At 29.9% G+C, this 20,129-nt stretch overlaps 1 protein-coding gene across 3 annotated transcripts; it reads right to left on the reverse strand.

The window, feature by feature from the left end:
- Positions 1-5,876: 5,876 nt before the first annotated feature.
- Positions 5,877-20,054, reverse strand: LOC111614953 (zinc finger protein 16-like). 3 transcript variants are annotated; one of them, XM_023356328.1, is made up of 6 exons: positions 19,925-20,009; positions 14,567-14,657; positions 11,896-11,996; positions 11,473-11,549; positions 11,298-11,403; positions 5,877-7,766 (listed from the first exon to the last, which is right to left on the reverse strand). In XM_023356328.1, the coding sequence occupies exons 1-6, from the start codon at positions 19,992-19,994 to the stop codon at positions 6,568-6,570; spliced, it is 1,644 nt and encodes a 547-aa protein (XP_023212096.1). In that variant the 5' UTR covers positions 19,995-20,009; the 3' UTR covers positions 5,877-6,567. The 3 variants fall into 3 exon arrangements, with proteins under 3 accessions (XP_023212096.1, XP_023212095.1, XP_023212097.1); XM_023356327.1 differs by having other exon boundaries at positions 11,473-11,555; XM_023356329.1 differs by lacking the exon at positions 11,896-11,996 and having other exon boundaries at positions 11,473-11,555; positions 19,925-20,054.
- Positions 20,055-20,129: the final 75 nt, after the last annotated feature.

The following is a 20,129-nucleotide window of genomic DNA, read 5'->3' on the forward strand; positions in this document are numbered from 1 at the left end:
GCGCTACGGACGGCGGGAAAGTAGTTCGGCTTCCCGATGACGTTTGAGGTGTTTATAGGGAACTTTTACTATTTTTTACGGATACTGGTAGCAATTTTTTCGTAGTTTTATAGGAATCGTAACTATAGGGACCGTAATTATAGGGGGGTCGACTGTAATAAATGAATACATAGAAGTAATTAAAATGAAGGGTTTACCAGTAAAATGTTTATATCTAAAAACAAAATTTTTTGTAAGTTTATGTAATTTACAAACATCTCGTATAATTATTTTTCACCGATTCAAATCATTATATTTTCAGTTAAAAACAAATTATACAATTTTGCTTATTTAAAAACATATTAAAATTAAAAACATTTGAAATCACCATAAAAAATGTTTTAATATCTACTTTTTATTTAATCTAAAAGAATAAAAACTGAACTCATGCTTCTTTCTAGTACACTTTCTCACATTCTCTTTCTGACTCAACATCATGTGTTCTTTCGTATACTCATCCACTTTTCCAACTGAAACTTTCTTGGCCTTTTCCTACCATGCTTCCCATGTATACCACCTTTCTCATGTATATTCTCCCCAACATTTCTTTCATTTTCTCAATATGGCCAAACTGTCATAAAACTGATTTACTCATCTTTTGAACCATTCTCTTTCACCCCATATTCCTCCATTACTTTGTTCATGTATCATAATTTCTCTTCATTGTGCCCCATACCCCTCTCAAATATCTCATCTCATAGTAATATTACTCTTGACTCTTCTGCCATACTCAAGTTTTGCTACCATACACAAACACAGTCACCATAATACTCCCATACATAATGTCCATTTGTAACTTTGGACATTGTTTTATCCCATGCAAATTTACTTGTTGCACCCACCATCTGTGTTCCTGTGTTCACTCTTGTAGTGATTTCACTGCCTGTCCTTCAATTCCTACCTATCATTCTTCACAAATATACAAACTCATTTACTTGTTCCAGTTGTTCACCATCTGGCTCAATCATGCAATATATTTGCTCACCTTCGCATTGAAACGCATCTTAGTTTTACTCACATTCACTTGCAACATATATTCCTCACATGCCTCGTCAAGACTAGAAACAAGAGTCTGAAGCACTTCCCTGTTCTCTACTAATAGCACAGTGTCATCTGCATATAAAAAATGACAGGCTTGCTCATTCCAATTCTCATTCCACACACAGTCACTCTGGATCTCATGCATGTATCTCCTTGCCTTTCATTGTTTCATTCGTGTAAAGAACATCTAACTTGTTTTCAGTCATTTTATCTCTTGCTCCACTTTCATTCCACACATCCAATCAACATTTACATTTCCACTTTCTTTTTCTCAGCATATTCCAGTCCTGCCACTTCCTGGTTGGTGGAAAACAACTCAGGATCAGGAGCACCGCTACTCCCAAACCTACCTTTCTTTCGTTTTGTCTTCTTTTAACAGGAAAAAGTTTTTGTGCTGTGGGGGTGTTAGCCCCACACAACCCCTAACTTGAAGGACCCATGACTGCACTTTAGTCTGGTCCCTATCCTCTAATTAGGGTTTCTCATTTCTTGGTCTTTTGCTTGTCCCAGAATGTCAAGAAAAAAGTGAACTGTTTCCTGGGATATAATTAATTATTTTTAAGATATAAAATAAATCTTAAAATCAAATGATATGATATAATTATTTTTCATTTTTTAAGTAACATAATACCTCCTGTAACCTCCAAAATAATAACAACACTGTGTAAAATATGTATAAAAAATTACTTTTGAATTAGAAATTTTCAGAAAGAAAAAAATTTATTTTTTTTTTTAAGTTTGTTGGAACTGATTACAACAAAAAAAATGCCTTTGAATAGAGTTGAAAATTTAAAAAAAAAAAGAAAGAACTTAGATCAAACTTCTAACTTAGAAGGTAATTTTCATTATAAAGCATAATACAAAATATTATTGTAAATTTTTAGAATATTTTAAAAAGCAAAGAGGGTCAATACTCCAATCACTCAATTTGATTCTTATTTACTGTATAATACAGTAAGACCCCACTTAATGTGGGGGATGCATTCCTAGACAATGAAGTGCTAAGCGAAACAGCATTAAACAAGGCCATTTTAACAGAGTATATAGGGGATAGGGGAACACGCAACCAAAAATAAACAAATTTTACTTTAATTTTATATTAATTTGTATAATAATATATGTTAAATAACACACAAACATATGCACACAGAAATGTAAAGTTCATTTTTTGTGATAAAGGTCCTGACTTTTCTGAAATTATTGTTCTTTTGCAATAAAGTCGTGAAGTTTCATTTGTCACTTTTTTCTTGCCTTAAGCAAATGTTGGTAGCAGAAGATCACATCCAAAATGCCTTGTTTTGCTTTTGCACTCATTCAAAATCTGGATCATTTGTTACAATTTGATCAACGATTTCAGTTATCTTACCAAACTTTTACTAAGGAAATCTGTATAGAAATTTTTTGGGATCTGTATTTTCCAGTTCCACGTGAATTCCACGTTCTGCCAGTTCTTGAAGGTCATCACTGGTAAGGCTTTCGCCAGAAACCTGCTGTAACTCCTCACTTATCTTGCTTGTCTATATCTCCTAGTCCTGCTATATCGATTAGGTTGAGTTTGGTCAACCTAATGATACAGCAAAAGGCTCATCTCGTTGAGAATTCTTAGATACCTTCAGCCATCATTTTGTTCGGACATTTATCAGTTAATTCTTGCCAAGCAAAGTTAATATTTCTTACAGTATCCATGACGTTACATTTTTTCCAAAATTGCACCAAACATACATAGATTTAAAGTAAGTAAACCTTTTTGCCACCTTTTGCTGATTGGTTTGTGTTTGCAAATAATCGTATTATATATGAATCAATGAAATGCTGCGATAATTTAAATCAGCATAAATTTTGAGCTTTCTTTTTAGGCTTCGAGCAGACCGCATTATATTGAATTAGCATTACGCGGGGTCTTACTGTATATTTAATAGCCCACATTTGGAAAATGTTTGAGCTTAGTGGGCTTCTTTTGGGGCAGTAAGACAAAATTTGTATCTGATTGATAGCAGCAAAAGTATACATTTATAAGTATTATTATATTAATAATTTTGTATATGAATGATGGAAATATATCAAAACTGAATAGTTTATATGTAACAATATACTTTTTAATTAACTTTATTAAATTTCGTTTCTAGATTTAAATCATCTGATGTAAGATTTATTAGTAACAAATAATTTTTTAACGAATGAATGTATCAACGACAATACCATTATTGATATATTTGATATGTATAAAAATAGACTGTAGATTCTATGTAATGCTATCTGTTATGAGATTTTGTTATAAAAACTTTATATATTTTTGATTATTATAAAACAGCAAAAGACTTAATTTTGAGAGTAGCATTTATAGTGTTTTATAAAACATGTCTAAGAAGTAAAATCTTCATTAAGTCCGACCCCTAGCAAGATATCAGGTCAGTCCATAAGTTTGTGCGCATTTTTATCTACAAAAAACCAACAAAACATTTTAATTAAATTTTATTTCAATCTATAATGTATTCACCATTATTTTGTACAATCTCTTGCCATCTTGATGGTAGCTTTTTAATCCTGTCTTTGTAAAATGATTTCGGTTTTGAATCAAAATATTCAGAAATAGCCTTTTTTACATTGTTCTCATCCTCAAAAGTTTTTCCTTTTAAAAAATTCTGCAAACTCTGAAAAAGATGATAATCACTGGGAGCAATATCTGGCAAATATGGTGGATGAGGTAAAATTTCCCAGTTGAAGCTTTTGAGTTGAGCATTTGACGTTGTTGTCAGTTAGCTATTGACAGTTCATGTGGTATCCATTTTCCTAGCTTTGAAACTTTTCCGATTTGTTGTAGATGTCTATGAACAGTTCCATGGGATGAATTTAAACGTTCCGTAATTTCATCAACTGTTAAAGATGGTTCTGCTTCAACTAGTGCAGAGAGAGCATTATCATCAAAGTCAACGGGTCTTCCAGTACCAGCCTTATCCTCCACACTAAAATCATTATTTCTAAATCTTTCAAACCACTTCTGCGCAGTCCATACACGAATTACAGTTTGATTATGAACAGTATTTAATTTTTTGGCTGCATTTGTAGCATTCTCATCACTTAAAAATAAAAAGTATAAAACATCTCTCTTATATTCATCTGTTACTTCCATTTTAACGAAACTAAACAACCGAAATGTTCCCAATTCTGAACAGTATTATATGAATGAGATCCAATTTAACACTTCAGTGTAAAAAGTATCACATTAGACTGGCATTTTTAACAGCAAAACAAGATTTTTCTTAAGATCATAAAATACCCATGAACTTATGGACTGACCTGATATATCACATGACCACCTTCTACCATCCCATCGCAACCAAAATTTAATAGCATCAATGCCCTTATATACAAGGCTATCATGCCAAATTTCATTTATCTTCACCCCATCCTGAGATATTAAGCAAAATAAATGCCAACACACAATTATATACCCATGGAATTTTTTTTGCTATTTTGACTTTTTTTGTTTGGGAAGGTCTCAAAATGTGGAGATTTGCAGAAAACTTAGAGGATTGAATTTGACATGCTCTTTCTTTCCCTTGTTATGTATAAACAACAGCTGGGGAAAAAAAATGATAAACATAAATTCTGACATACTATTTTAATAATAAAACAAAAAAAATTTAATTATTGTTTCTATAATATCTGGAGGCTTCTTATCAAAATAGAAATGTTAAGAAATTGTTCACTATAAAAAAAATTTGATCTTACGATTAGATTAATTTCATATTATGCAAATATTAATTCTGAAATTCATAGTACTTGATTGCTTGCTTGTTCTCTCAATTAGTTGTATGTTTTTGAAACTTGGCATAAAGTTGCTATTGAGAACAAATCAACGCTTCTCTTGATAGAAAAAGTAAATATTTATTTTCTATAATTTATAACGGATATGCATTTCAGGCTTTATGCCCTTCTTCAGTCATTATTTTATTACGTATATTGGTAAAACTAAAAATGATTGTAGTGACAACTGGAATAACTAATTATTAAAACCATGCGATAGAACAAATAAAACTGTAAAAATAAAAATACTTTGGTTAAAATTTATTAAAAAATTGAATAATAAAGGTAGTAAAAAGAACAGATAAATATTACTAGAAAAATTATATTATAAATTTTATTTCACATTTAAAAATAGCAACAATTTAAATGACAAACTCATTTTCATACAACATATATTTACAAATATTTGTAATATATTATGTATTACAAAATTGTATTCTTTCTGTTAATTAAGAGAGGAATATAACATCTAAATTGCTATATTTTTATTGATTTATTTTGCAATTTTGCTTTTTTTTTTATTCCTAAACTACTATAATAAAAATATGATACCATAATTAAAATAAGTCACTTCTTAAACATAGGCCAAAAGTGTTATCATCATATTTTTATGATGATGATAATACTTTGGGCTTACGTTTAAGAAGTGACTTATTTTAATATTTCATACTTTCAAAAGATTAATCTCTCATCATCAGAATGTTAATATAGGTATACCTCGCCTTACGTCGGTGATTGGTTCCAGGAAAACGACTTAAGTCGAAAAACGACGTAAGTTGAATTTACTTGTCTCCGAATCTACTTGTCACTAGGCTAAACTATAAATTACTATTCCCAGTTCTGTATTTTATTTATTAATGCATTTTTAATAATATATGGTTAATAAGAATCTATTTTAAGCTTACAAACAAATAAATTTTAGTTTTTAATAGAGTACAGAAAAAAGTAATCTAAATTTACGAATGCATGTACTGTACTGTAAATACATGTTGTTGAAAGGGGTTAGAGGGCTGTCCACAAATAGCGGCGGACTTATGCCCTGTTGGAAGAACGAAAGAAGAAGTTAGGATAGGAAGAAAAGATGGAAGAAGAAACAAAGTGAGATAGAATAGTGGGAAGAGAAGTGTACTGTAAATACAGTACATACTTGTAAATGTGTATATTTTAATATGATTTTATGTGCTTTAAACGCTTTTCTAGTGATATTACGACTTCAATATTTGTGGCGGACAGACATAAAGTCGAATAAAATGACTTAAACTTGATTTTTATTGTTTCGTATACATTTTTGACAGACGACGTATAATCGGGAACGACGTAACTCGAAACGATGTAAGTCGAGGTATACCTGTAATTGTAATGATTGAGAAGCTTTGACAGATTAAGAAATCATTTATTTTAACATAGATTAAACATAAATCTAAAATGTTTCTACTAACCTGAGAGGTTATTTTCACAAAAATGTATTAATCATTACTCAACATTCAGTCAAATAGGTTTATAAAAATAAATTGAGTTTTAAAATAGATTATTTTCTTTTAGTAAAATATTTAGTAAACTATAGCAAATTTCAACAATGTTTGACCATGTACAACAATTTCTAACATACTTTCTTAAAATTTTATGTATGATTAAATTTAATTTCTAAAACAACATTAAAATTTTTTTGATACAGAAATATCATAATTGCTCCAAAATATAATTGAGATGACTATTAATAACTTGATGCAAATCATTTGAAATACTCATTAATATTTTAAAATTATCTTTATTAGAAAGAATGCCAGATGGAGATGCTAAAACGTCTGTAATAGATTTGTGAACCTGACTAATTTTAGTAAAAATATCTGTGTCTACTGGTAAGAGTAAAAGTTTGCAGACAGAAGTAAAACTAGATAACCAATTATAGTAATCTTGACTGTTGAAGTCAGGATATATTACATAATCTATATGATCGGGATTAGGTGTATCTAAAAGTGTTTCTTGTCCTGTGGATTTTGTGCCGTCGGATACTTCTGTAACATATTTTAAATTATTTGATAGAATATTAGACACATCTACAGAACTAAACATTTGTAAAACAGTTGTTGGATTGGTATCAATTGCAGATTTATCTGAGTTTGTGATGGATGATGGTGGTGATGAAATTAATACTGTTGTGGTATTGGGATTTTCAGTTATTTTATCCCTACACTGTTCGGTTGAAATTCCTGAGGTATCTTGAATAAAAGTTTGTTGTGAAATTATATTTGAAACGGATTTTACCGATTCACTTATTAATTGGTTTTCGGGTTCTAGAGATGCTTCAAATGAAAAATTATCGGTAGTTGGAAATGCCGATGCACTAGTATTACATTTTTTATCTCTGACAGAATTATGCTTTCTCGTAAAATGACTTCTCAGTTGGGCAGCACGTTTAAATGTTTCACCGCACGACTGGCAGAGAAATGATTTTGTTCCCTCGTGATCTCTTTCGTGACGACGTTTGCTGGAGCAGTCGGCAAACGACGCGTGGCAAATCTCGCATTTATATGGTCGTTCTCCCGTATGAAGAATTTTATGTCTTTTGAGATCGGATTTATGAGCAAATGATTTTCCACATATTTGACAAGAATGTGGTCGCTCACCAGTATGTTTCAACATATGTGAACGAAGATAAACTGCTTGAGAAAATCTTCTTTTACACAATTTACATTCAAAGGGCATCTCACCAGAATGTATTGTTAAATGTCTTCTAAAGCAACTATTCTGACGAAAGCTCTTTGAACAAATACTACATTCGTATAATTTTTGATTGCTATGTCTTGCTTTGTGTTCTCTCAGAGAGACGGAACTTGAAAAACTCTGCTTGCAAATGTCACAAGGGAAAGGTTTTGCTCCTAAAATTAAATTAAAAGGAGAAAAACAAATTACTTATTACAAAATTAGGGTATATATTTTAAATCTTGTTTGTAAAAATATTATTTTAGGTTTTAAATTGCAAACAAATCCATAATCCAGTTTCTCCATACAGAAAAAAAATTATCAATAAATTTTTTGATAATTTTAAGTTTAATTATAATTAATGTTAAATGGAAAATTCTGTTTATTTGATGTTACTATTATTTTATTTTTTAAATAAATTAACAGTCTGATTTGTACTTTAACATGTATATTGATAACATATAAACTTTGTTTATTTTACAAAATTATTTCTGAAAATAGTCTACATCAGTGGTGAGAAAACTACACCCTGTGGGTCATTTGCAGCCTGTAAGATAATTTTCCATGGCCTATGATCAATTACAGATTATTTTTATTATTATTGACCACAATTGAAAAAAATGACTTCAATTTCTTTAAATCTTTAAATCAATTTCTTACATTCTTATTTATGGATCAAAATTGTCTATAATACAGTGGTACCTCAGGATACGAAATTAATCCATTCTGAAACTGAGATCGTAGCGTGAATCATTTTTCCCCATACGATTACATGTAAAACCAAATAATTCGTTCCAACACGAAAAACACACTCAAATTAAAGCTAAGTAGTACATTAAAAAAAAAAAAAAAAACTATAATAAGGAAAACACTGAAAAATGCATTTTGTAGTTGTAAATGTATAAATAACCATAATAGAATAATAATTGGTTTAAAAAAAATGTAGTTTTATTTGCACTTTACCTTTGAGGATAGATGACGGTGGAGGTGTAAACTGGTGGCGGAGGAGGGGGAGAAGGCAAATGATACTAAAACTTAAAAATAACTTAGAAAAGATTTTAAAAAAAAAATTAGTGTTGTTTTACATATTTTTTAAAAATTTTTATTCACTGCTTTTTGCTTTCTTTCCTTCACTTCCACCAGCACTTTCACTGGATAGAGGCTGCGAACTAATGTAACGTTCTATGGTGAGTTTTTGTTCGTATCGTGGAGCAAAAATATGTTTGAATTTCATGTCGTATCCTGAAAATTTTGTATGCTAAGGCATTCGTATCCTGAGGTACCACTGTATAAATTTTACAGATAAACAGAAAGTAAATTATAGGAAAATATGATAAATTATTTTTTTATGAGAATATTTCCTTAATTATATGGTAGCTGTATTCTTATTAGTTTTAACTCTATAATTCTTTATATCAGGTATAGTATTTCATACAGCAAGCAAAATATCCAATGGTTTAACCACACACAATTTATTACTCAATTTTCTCTTCTACATGTGCCAACTGATTCCTTGTAGAAGAGAAAATTGAATAATAAATTGTACATGGTTAAACCATTGCATATAGGGAAGATATGTAATAAAAAGTGCACCTGAGACATCTAGAGGAGTGAGGAAATATCTATAATTCCACTCACTATCAAAGCAAGGGGGTATTGTTGGGATATCAACTCCAATTGGCAGTCCTAGTTCCTGCATAATTAGAGGGTCATGTAATTGTAATTCCTGGTTGGGGTTACAGAGAGAAAGCACCTGGACAATTTGGGAAATCTCTCCCCATGTTCCATCTTCTGTCAGTTATCATTGCCCAGGGCTCTGGACGACAATCTATGAAGTGGGATAAAGGGTCCCATTACTGCTCGTGTTGGATGTGGGTCTATTCTAACTGATTATTTCATGAAAACAATAAGGTAATAATTGGAATCAGCCATTCCAATGTGTTATAACTCAATCTTTATGCCACTTAGTATGATGGAGGGACATTTCTCTGTACCATTTGGGTGGCAATGATGCATAACATCCATACTCCAACCAATCTGAATTTGGTAACTAAAATTTTGTCAGTTTCTCCCATTTCCAACCCAAGGGTAAAGGGACACTGTTTTTGATATAGTTTACAAAAGGGATATTTTGCTAGTGTTTGATGGTCTTAACTTGGATAGTCTTTGACAGATAGTGGGGAAGACACTTGGGATTTAATTGTTTAGATTTGCATTGTTTCATAGTGTGTTTATTTTATTCATTTTCTTTTTTTATATTAAACTGTCTTGTTAGCACAATTAACAATAGATTCAGACTCTGTCTGGAGCCTCACACAAAGATTATAATTTAACCATTTGCCCCCGAAAGTACCGATCAATCGGTATCCCCATTGTTAAGCAAAATTTCGAGGGTACCTATTTGTTGTAATTCTAGTAAAAAGCAAGTTTTATAAAATTTATCGACAACAGATGTCAGCTCTTGATGGCACTGTCTTGTCTATCGTTCGTTTGTTTTACATATTTTTCTCCAGGTGGTGTTTTGTTAACTTAAAAAATTTTAATTAATGCTTTTTTTTTCTGATAATTTTTTATTTCATTTTTAGCATATTCATGCAATAATATTACTATAATAAGTTCATTTAGCTATAATAAGTCAACATATAAATATCCAAGTTAAGACCTTCAAGTCTTGACATTTTGTATATTTTTTATTGTAATATTTGCTGATATTTTAGATTAAATATATTACTACTGGTAAATCATATGTTTATTACAAAAAATTTATATTCTTGTTCAAAATGAAGTGAATAAAGTATACTAGTTCATTATATTAGTTGATAGCATAATAAAGTTTTGATTTGAAACAAATGTTTGATATAATGTGCGATACTTTCACAACAAATAAACATACATGAATAAATCTTATATAGAGTTGTACAGAACAATATTCTACATCTGGCTCATTGCCAGCAAAAAACTAGGTAACTAAACAACGTTAATTTTGACAAAAAGTTATGAATTATCAAGTTTAAATGTAAGTTCTGATATATATTATTTTTTTTCTTATAAATTTTTCTAATAAAATGTATGGAAAAATATCCTATTTAAAACTAAAGATATTAATAAATGTACATAATTTTTTTCATGTGAATATAATGATAATTTGATTTATTGTGAATTTTTAAAATAATATTATCTGACTGTTCTATATTGCCTTCCGACAGTTTACAAAATTAACGTAAACAAGATGGCAGTGGCAAAGGGTTAAATCAATATAAAAGTTAAAATAAATATCAATAAAGTGTAAATAATGCATGTTCCTTTAAATAAATACATTGAGAGATTGAGAGAGAGAGAATGTAAGCTCATTATGGTTTATTACATTTCAATTGGTGTTAACTGATGTGATGAAGTTGATTATCAATCTTAATAAAGTTTATTCTTTCTCCGTATTGGAAACTTGTCATCTTATATTTCTCTTCTCCCACTTTAGTTGGATTATATAATAATATTTAGAATTATTTACACATAAATTTAACTTGTTGTAGGTAGGAAATGATAAAAGAATATAAAAAATTATTATTTAATATATGATCAGTAATATTTTAAGAATTTGTATTATATAGAAAAATCTACAAGCAATAATATCTGAAAATCCAATAATGTCATTTTCTTAATATTTTTGGCTTACAGTATATGGGCTTACTTTAAAATAAAAATCTAACCTGAGTGAGTAATTTTATGGCGAAGCATTCCATCTTTACTTTTAAATCCTTTATTACAAATAGAACAAATGAATCGTTTAGTTCCATTATGTATGTGGAAATGGGCCTAAAATTTATAACAATTATTAACATTATAAAAAGTATAAACTATAATTGAAAATTAATTTATACATACTTTTAAACTTCCTTTCAAAGCAAAAGTTTTGCTGCATATTGAGCATTTAAAATCTTCAGATTCTTCATCTTTTTTAACTGAAACTTTTAAAATTTTTTACATATGTTTCATAAAATAACAACAAAGTAAAGCATTATATCTGTTTAGAAAGAACAAAAAATTTATATTATACTTTCATAATAAACAACTCCACTAAAACCTGATACATTATATTACTAAAAGCCAACCAATGCCTTATGTCATCGGGCTAGATAACAGCTATAATATTAATAAATTATGAAACAATTTGATACTATAGGGAGGCATTAGGAACCATCTCTTAATAAATTTAATAATTATAATTTTACATATGGCATTAGTTGGCTTTTAGTAATACTTTCATGTTTACAGCAAACTTTTATAATAAATACTATAAATACTCACTAATATCTTGAGATAATGTGGAATCACAATCATTAAGTGAACTGTACAAATCATCCAAATTACATTCATCATTACTACTGGAAGACCAGGACTGATAATCCCTGAAAGAAATCTTTCTATAAATCTCTTTGGTTATTTGTTATGGCTGAAGAAATGTTTTCTATTATTTATTTTCATTTGGAGATAGAAAAAATGATTCTGAATATAAAAGAATCTGTTTTTTTATTACTCTGAAAGATGTTCAAAGTAATACAGGATATGAAATTTAAGTTTCCAACTACTGTTAAGATGATATTTCACTTAAACAATTAGATACTATATTACACTTATGCAATAGATAAAAGATAGTAAGTCATAGTAATAGATCTAATTGGCATTTTAAAATTTTTACAGAGTTAAAAAACATATATATTCCACAGCCATGGTAAACTATATCCTTTTACCACAGCCATGTGTGCAAAATCCAGACTTAGATTCTAAGTAATATGAATGTAATGTGGAACAATGTGAAGTACACAGACTTATTACTTTTGTGTTTCACTTAATAAAATTATTTTATGAAATTTCATATTTCATTTAGTAGAAGACTTTATATATAATATAAAATACTGAACTGATCTTTGTTCATTCAAAAGTATATGCAAAATCCTCTCACTATCATTTCCTAATTATTTAATGAGTCTAAAAAACATCATCATATTCTCTTTCTACTAATGATATAAACCAAATGTCTATTTCATTTATATTCATCTATATGGTTAGATAATTTCATTCCTCTTTGTTAAATTAAAAAGTTAAGTTGCAGCATTTTCTTCAGATTCTTTCATTTCTTAAAGGATAATTAATCATTTAATTATACTAGATAAAAATGTTAATAAGTTAAAATATCGTATTATATATAAAAACTTATAAGTGCAGTTACTCTATACAGAGCTTATACAAAACATCACAATAATTAATTCTTTTTACCTCTATTTTACTTTTTTTGTTTCTACACTGTCTATTTGGACCTTGTTTATTAATAAAACTTATTATACTGGTGTAGTTCTAATTAGCAAAGAGAGGAAATCTTAGTCAAAAGTCAAAACAAAATACCATATTTACTCCATATAAGGACAAGGTGTGACTTTAAAGATCAAAATTAAAAAAAATTAGATTTATTAATACAATTCTAATTTTATTTCATTTAATCACAAATAAAATATCATCAAATGCACTTATTAAGGCAAACATCCACATTTTCTTGATGCCATCACCTTTTGTTTACTCGGATTCGCCCTCCAAAGCTTCATTAGAACTCTCCTCTTTTTCAGTCTCACTCCACAAAGCATTGTCCTCTGATCATCTGTTGAGTAAATTTGAAATGCAGTATTTTCTGAATGACTTTGCTATCACCTCTTGAGGAATGCTTTTCCATGCATCTGATACTCACATAGCAAAACCAAAAGATTATAATGCGCATGACCGGAAAAAGTTTATTTTTAATGATTCAGAATGTTCAAATATTCACTAAAAATACCAATTTAACAAATATGAAATAACTACATTTATAATCATCGCTAAGTGACCAGCTGTTTTCAGACCATCTCTTTGAAAGCAACATTCATCTTGATCTTGATAGCACCATGCTATAATGGCAACATGAACTATACACGGTTCACAAAAATTATTAAAAAAATGCAAAGAATCCTTTTGCTCGGTGTGTATAGGATGACCTAGGTTTTTGAAGGAATGAAAAATGAATAAAAACCTTGTCTTATATGTGAGTAAATAATCTTTATTTTCACCTGAAAATATTTTGTTTTGATGTTGAATATAGTAAGTAAAAAAAAAAACTTAATATTCATCACCAGCTTCAAGTATCCTTGAATACTAAAAACTTAATTAAAAACATTATTTTTGTATTTATGAAATATGACATATTCTGACTGTATACTCTATTTATATTTTAAAAAATTGATAAAAAAATATTCTGGTGAATCATAATAGTATTAATCATCAAATCCATTAAGACATTAGTACCAGTTTCAGCTTTCTAAAATACCATTATATGCTAAATATCATAGTTTTACTATTCAAATGACGTATTTCTTCAAGTCACAATTATTAAAGTATAAACATTCCACAGAAATGATAAGTAGTTTATTGATAAAATGTAATTAAATAAGAAAAATAAATACATGTAGACATATTATTTTTATAATTAATTCCATTATTTGTCTAGAAATCAAAATGTAATCATGGCCATGGAGCTAGGCATTGTTTCCTTCTCCATGATATACTCAGTTTATTCACTTCTTTTTTCACCTTTTATGAACTGAAAATGATCTAAATCAATTTTCTAGGATTTTATTATACTGATTCTGGCTTGAGCCTCAGAGCTACAGATCTACTTTACCAACTTTCTTACAAACCCACATCTTACTACCAGTATCAATAAAATTTTTGCTAAAATTGGAATGATGTAGTAATATGGTGGCATTTATTCCACTCTTTTACTCAACAATAAATTATATCAATGACGACTTTCTTGCATATCTAAATTTACAAATTGTTTTTCAATTCTTTCTAAGAACATAACTAAGTGCTGTTGTTAATTCATAAATTCATTTTTAATGTTAAATATTCATATTGTTTCTTAGAAAATTCATAGAGAAGAAATATTATTTACCAATATCGAGATGGCGTATTGCGTTTCCTTTGTGAAAGCTGTTCATTAGCCACATCTTCAGAGAAGGATACAACAGAAGAGTTGGAATATTCTAAATAATATTAATTAAAACATTATTAATTTACATTTAATTTTTTATTACACAAACAGAAATGTTAAAAAGAAACACATTGATGAGATAAGAGAAAAACATTTTCTTAGTTCTAAATTATATGCTATTACTCTAATTCAGAGGTCTCGCACTCAAACACAACAAAGGGCCAGTCAAATAGATGTATATCAGACATCATATTCAATATTATTCAGTAAACCAAAATATACTGTAATATAAAAAAAGGCTCTAACAAAGACTCTTTTGTTGCTAGGCCTTTATGACTTATGTAAACAGTTAGACATTTGAATTTTTTCCGTTTTATTCCCTGTAAAATGTAAGAAATATTGAAGTCAAACATCATTCTTCTAATGATCCAACTTAGAAGTCAGTTTAGTTCATTACCTGAAGCAGGCCTTGGTGAAGGCCGAAAACATTCAGAAGTTACACTTTCGGCCTTCTCCAAGTTCAATTACTGGTTAAAAAAGGTTTTGTTTGTGATGATGATTTCTTTTCTAAAAATCAACAAAGGCCACAGACTGGATATGAAGCCTCAATGGGCCGTATCATGCCTGCGGGTTGTCAGTTTGAGACCCCCTGCTCTAATTTTTCAAGAAATTAGATTGTGTAATTTGAATTTGTACTAATGGAAGATTAATTATAGCCTATTATTTACTTAAGTTAGAAGAAGCCATTTTAAAATTTCTTTATATTAAATGTTAAGAGTTCTGTTAAATTTTAGAATGCTACAATAATTCATACAATACAGTTTAGAATTAGAATGTTTATCTTTTCTTCTTAATGATTAAGAAAAAATATCCGGTCAAAATAATTAAGAATACTGCAATATGAGTTTAATACTACAACAAAATTGATATTTTTGTTTTATCTAATATTTTAAAATTGTTTGTACTTTAATATACTCGAGAATACAATACAAACAATTTTAAGATAAAAAATGATGGAGTCAGTTTTTTTTATAACTTTTTTGTTATCTAACAATTATTATCTAACATTATTGATTAAAAAATTCTAAAAAATAATAATATATTAAACTTTATGATGTGGATTGTAACAGTGTCACTTCAGTAGAATATGTGGCTTTCTATAACTGCTAAAGAACTGCTAAAGCAATAGTATTATTGGCAATCTTCATTTAAAGTCATAAGTTACAAGTCTCAAGTCTTTTAAAAATTCTCAAAAGTATGAAGCCACTTCAGTCAAGTCTTAAGTGATTTTCTGGGATGGCCAGATGGCTGAATGGTTAAGGTGAAAGTCTACAGCTCTGGGGATCTGGGAATGAATCCACATGGACAAAAATCCAAGGAATTTTTGGAGGATGGTCCATCTATACATGTTGGGTCCTGTCCTTCACCACTCAGCTGCCCCACTGTGGGTTTGACTGAACCCATAATGAGCTTGCCAAAAAAGGCTTTCTCAGTGCTCACAAGGCAGAATTACAAAAAAATTTATTTTCTGGAAAAACCTTTAGACTCATTTCACCAACAGATAATTACACAAATCAGAGAATTAACAACTATTTTAAATCCAAGATTAGTAACTTTGCATTCCATCATTTTAAGATTAGATGAATTTTGGACAATGAATTATAGTTTTTGATTTTAACTGACTTTCATAAAGTTTGAATTTTGCTATGAATGCTTTTATACTTTGATAACAGTCTGTGATCAATTTGTTTTCACCTTGAAGCTGCTTATTAAGTATGTTTAATTTCATTCTGATATTTGGAAGGAAACATAAATCCAAAAACCACTGTCCATCATATAATTTACAAACATTCTGGTCCTTTTCATTCATAAAAATTTAAATTTCTTCTCTCAATTTCCAAAATTTTTTAGGCATTTTCCCGACTTAATTAAAATAAAACTTTATTAAAAATTGCTGCCAGGTCAAAGACAAGAAAACCAGTAACTAACGGTCATCTGATTTTGAAATGACTTACAAAACATAACCATTACATGAAGCACCCCTTGGTGGCTGACTATTTGCGTTTTTCATGAACTATAGAGAGCGCCACATTTTTACAAAATGGTTACTTTATCTGGGTCACTTGTAACTAGTAATGTAAAATTAATCATATATTACTGTCTGATATAATGATATATGCTGCCTGTAGCTGTTTATTGAGAAATTTTATAGAAGGAGAACAATTATTGTTAGCGGGACATGTCATTATGTAGTGTCGAAAAAAATTAGTGAGATCATTCTATACATATTTGTACCCTTTGTGTTAAAAAAACATCAGCTTTTTTTTTTGACATTGTCCCATCAGGGCCAGATTTACAAGTAAAAAGCCTTGACTTTCAAGTGACCTCAAACATTTGTACAAAAAAGAAAATTGAAGTCAGATTTTGTAATAAACATTTTTTTACAAACCAACAAAATATACTTTACTGTTTATTTTGTATAGTATTTCATTAATTTTTTTTGGAAAAGAATTAACATAAAATCAAGGATTTCTCCCACAATGGAATGGGTATAAAAATTTAATTAAATTTAGTTATAAAACAGAAGACTAGTGAAACCTCACGTCTTTTTCTTCCAATATCCGTATTAAATCAGAGACATAGTCTGATTTAATTCTTTTCTTTTTATGATTGACTTCTAAAATTGTCAATCATAAAAAAGGTTGGTAAGGGGCCTTAAGATCAAAAGGGCCTTACAGAGTTCAGCTTAGAGCTTTGAAATGCTTAATTCCGGCCCTGTGTCCTACACAAAATTATTGTCATTTTAAACTTTAACAAAATGTTTTAAAATTGACAGCATAACTTGTTCGTGTAAAGCTGGACAATCGGGAAACTGCCAATTCTTAACAGTCTAATCCACTCTTTCAGAATTCAGAGCTCATAAATATAACCGATCAATTTCCAAATAATCATCTGTTTTTCCTATTTTTCGTGTGGGAATAGACGAAAACTTACATCAGGCTCTCGTAAGGCTTTGAAATTGCAATTTGGAACCAACAGTACGCGTTGCTTTTTCTATCGCTTTTCATCTTTACTTCTGATAATACACAAGAATGAATCAAACAATCCAATAGAATAGTTTTGTTTTTAAACATCAGAGGGCGAGCATTCAGTGAAAAATGCGAATAATCAAATAACTTGCACAGTAAAACATAATTAAACCTGTTAACAATCTAAATACGGAATGATTTGAAATTTTAAATCTGTATGCATGTGTAAACATGTAATTCTAATTAAAATTTTATTAGGCTTATTTCCAAAGAATTTAAAAAAAACAATGAAATTTCTTATTGTTTCTAACACAAAACAACTTCTAATCTTAACACTCCATTGAGTAATAACAATCCACAAAACCTTTTTATAACAGTGTTGTGTTCGTAACAATCTTCATTAACGTTTTCTACCTCCACTGAGGTTTTCTTCAGGTGTGAGTAAACAGTGTCTCCTCTTAACCGTTGGAATGATGACACCCGAGATGTAAATAATGCGTGTATCACATTTCACCCCTCCGCTTGTCCCAGTTCAAATTCTTCGAATAAGTATCTCCACGCCTGCTTGATTGTCTCTCTGTCTTCAAAGTTGATGGAGGTGCCCCCAATGTTGGCTTTATAAATCTCCCAGACCTCCAGGTGACGGATGTGATCAATACGAAATGCCTGTCTGATTACCTGAAGAAGACCTCGGTGGAGGTCGAAAATGTTAGTGAAAATTGTTACGAACACAACACTGTTATAAAAAGGTTTTGTGGATTGTTCTTATTGTTTCACATTTATTACATATGTATGGCAAATTTAAGGAAAAATAATTTCATTATACCAAAACACCAATTTAGAAATATTTGTTGTTGTAAACATACTGATTAAATATATATATACAGTAGAGCCTCGAAAACTCGGCACTCGATAACCGGGCACTCCGGATAACTAGGCCACACCCTGGCAGGGCAAAAAAATCCTTAGTTAATTAATTTTCATGATAAAGACAGCTTTATGCCTCATAAAGTATTTTTCTGAGGTCTGTCTTATCAGGTAAATTACTGTACAGTGTATTCATTAATTTTTATTTTCATGTAGTAAAGGCTCTATGCCTTCATAAAAGACGTACTTTTCCTTTGTTTAAGGGTATTTGGGCAGTTTATTCTCTGTTGCATTCTCAAGTAAACAATACATACAAGTACAGTACACTATTTTCTGAGGAAACACTCATACTTATTTTTTTTAACCCCATTCCCGATAACCCGACATTTTCACAAACTCGGCCACCTTTCGGTCCACATTAGGCCGAGTTTTCGAGGCTCTACTGTATATATATATATATATATATATACAGTATGTACTGTATCTACATATATATGTAATACATTTGAAACTTTGTTAAAAAATATTTAATACTGTTGTAATTTCTAATCGTATGTGATAAGGTGTTATACCTCATAGTAATGTATTTAACTATACATGTGATATTTCATTGTAATAAAAATTTATACAAGATAATTACTATTTTAAAAGAGCCGCACAAAAACATTGAGTGGGCCGCATGCGGCCCGCAGGCTGGACATCGCCGATCTAGATATTTTCTTTCATCTTTACGGTTAAGAATCATTACAACAGTCAACAGTCCATAATAATAAGTTACTTTTAAATATTCAATACGTGCATCCCGGAAATAGGCTGAATTCAGAATGCGATATCTTGCAAAAGATCACACGTAGATAGAAGTGTGGTTCCTTTGATTTTTTTTACTCCTTTGAGTACGGTCTACAGCTCCGGTAAAGTCCCAGTCATCTTGAACGGACATGTAATTGTACCAGAGCAAAATCCCACTACCCTAAAACTATATAACATGATGTACTCCACGAACAGTCAAATAGGCTACCGAATGCTGGAATAATTGCACAGGCTAAATAATTAAATGCAGTAGTCTCGGTAGAGCACATAGCATGCAGTTCGAATCCCAATCGCTTGCGGCCGATTTTGAGGGGGCGTATCTAGCAAAGTTTCACCCGTGGAGATACGGTACCATTACCTTTTGCTTCAGTCTAACCGACTTTTGTTCTGTTAAGGTCCCAACAGTGTCTTTCACATTTTCAATTGTACCGAATATACATCCATCGAACCTATCATCGAGATATTCTCTAACTGGAAGACCCATTGAATTATCAAAATCTTATGCTTATAGACTGTGACCAGTCTCTACTATGCATCGTGCACTCGATCGATGAGATATTTAATTACAAAATATTAAAAAAAAATAAGATATTTTACTAGTAATAGAACTCACCTGTTAGTTTTTTTGAGTTATCGTTTGCTTTTTCCATCGTTAAACAATTTAAATTACGTATTTTCTCCATAATACGTCGTCAATCGAGTATACCTAAACAAAGTCGCCATTTTGTTTTAAGCAAAATATTTATTATTATTCAGAAATTCGCCAAATCGTATTCTTTCTCTAATTATATAACATTACGTTTATTATTAGTTGTTAA

Source organism: Centruroides sculpturatus, unplaced genomic scaffold, assembly GCF_000671375.1.
Source record: "Centruroides sculpturatus isolate CEXI.00-Female unplaced genomic scaffold, Cexi_2.0 scaffold1640, whole genome shotgun sequence".
Lineage (NCBI taxonomy): Eukaryota > Metazoa > Arthropoda > Arachnida > Scorpiones > Buthidae > Centruroides > Centruroides sculpturatus.

Bases quoted from the DNA above. Each gene is read 5' to 3' on its own strand.
- LOC111614953 (XM_023356327.1), bottom strand. From the start codon at position 19,994: ATGGAGAAAATACGTAATTTAAATTGTTTAACGATGGAAAAAGCAAAC. The intron at 11,404-11,472 runs GTATGTATAAAT...TATAAATTTTAG, and splicing joins CTTTGAAAGGAAGTTTAAAA to GCCCATTTCCACATACATAA. The intron at 7,767-11,297 runs GTTAGATTTTTA...ATTTAATTTTAG, and splicing joins CCATAAAATTACTCACTCAG to GAGCAAAACCTTTCCCTTGT.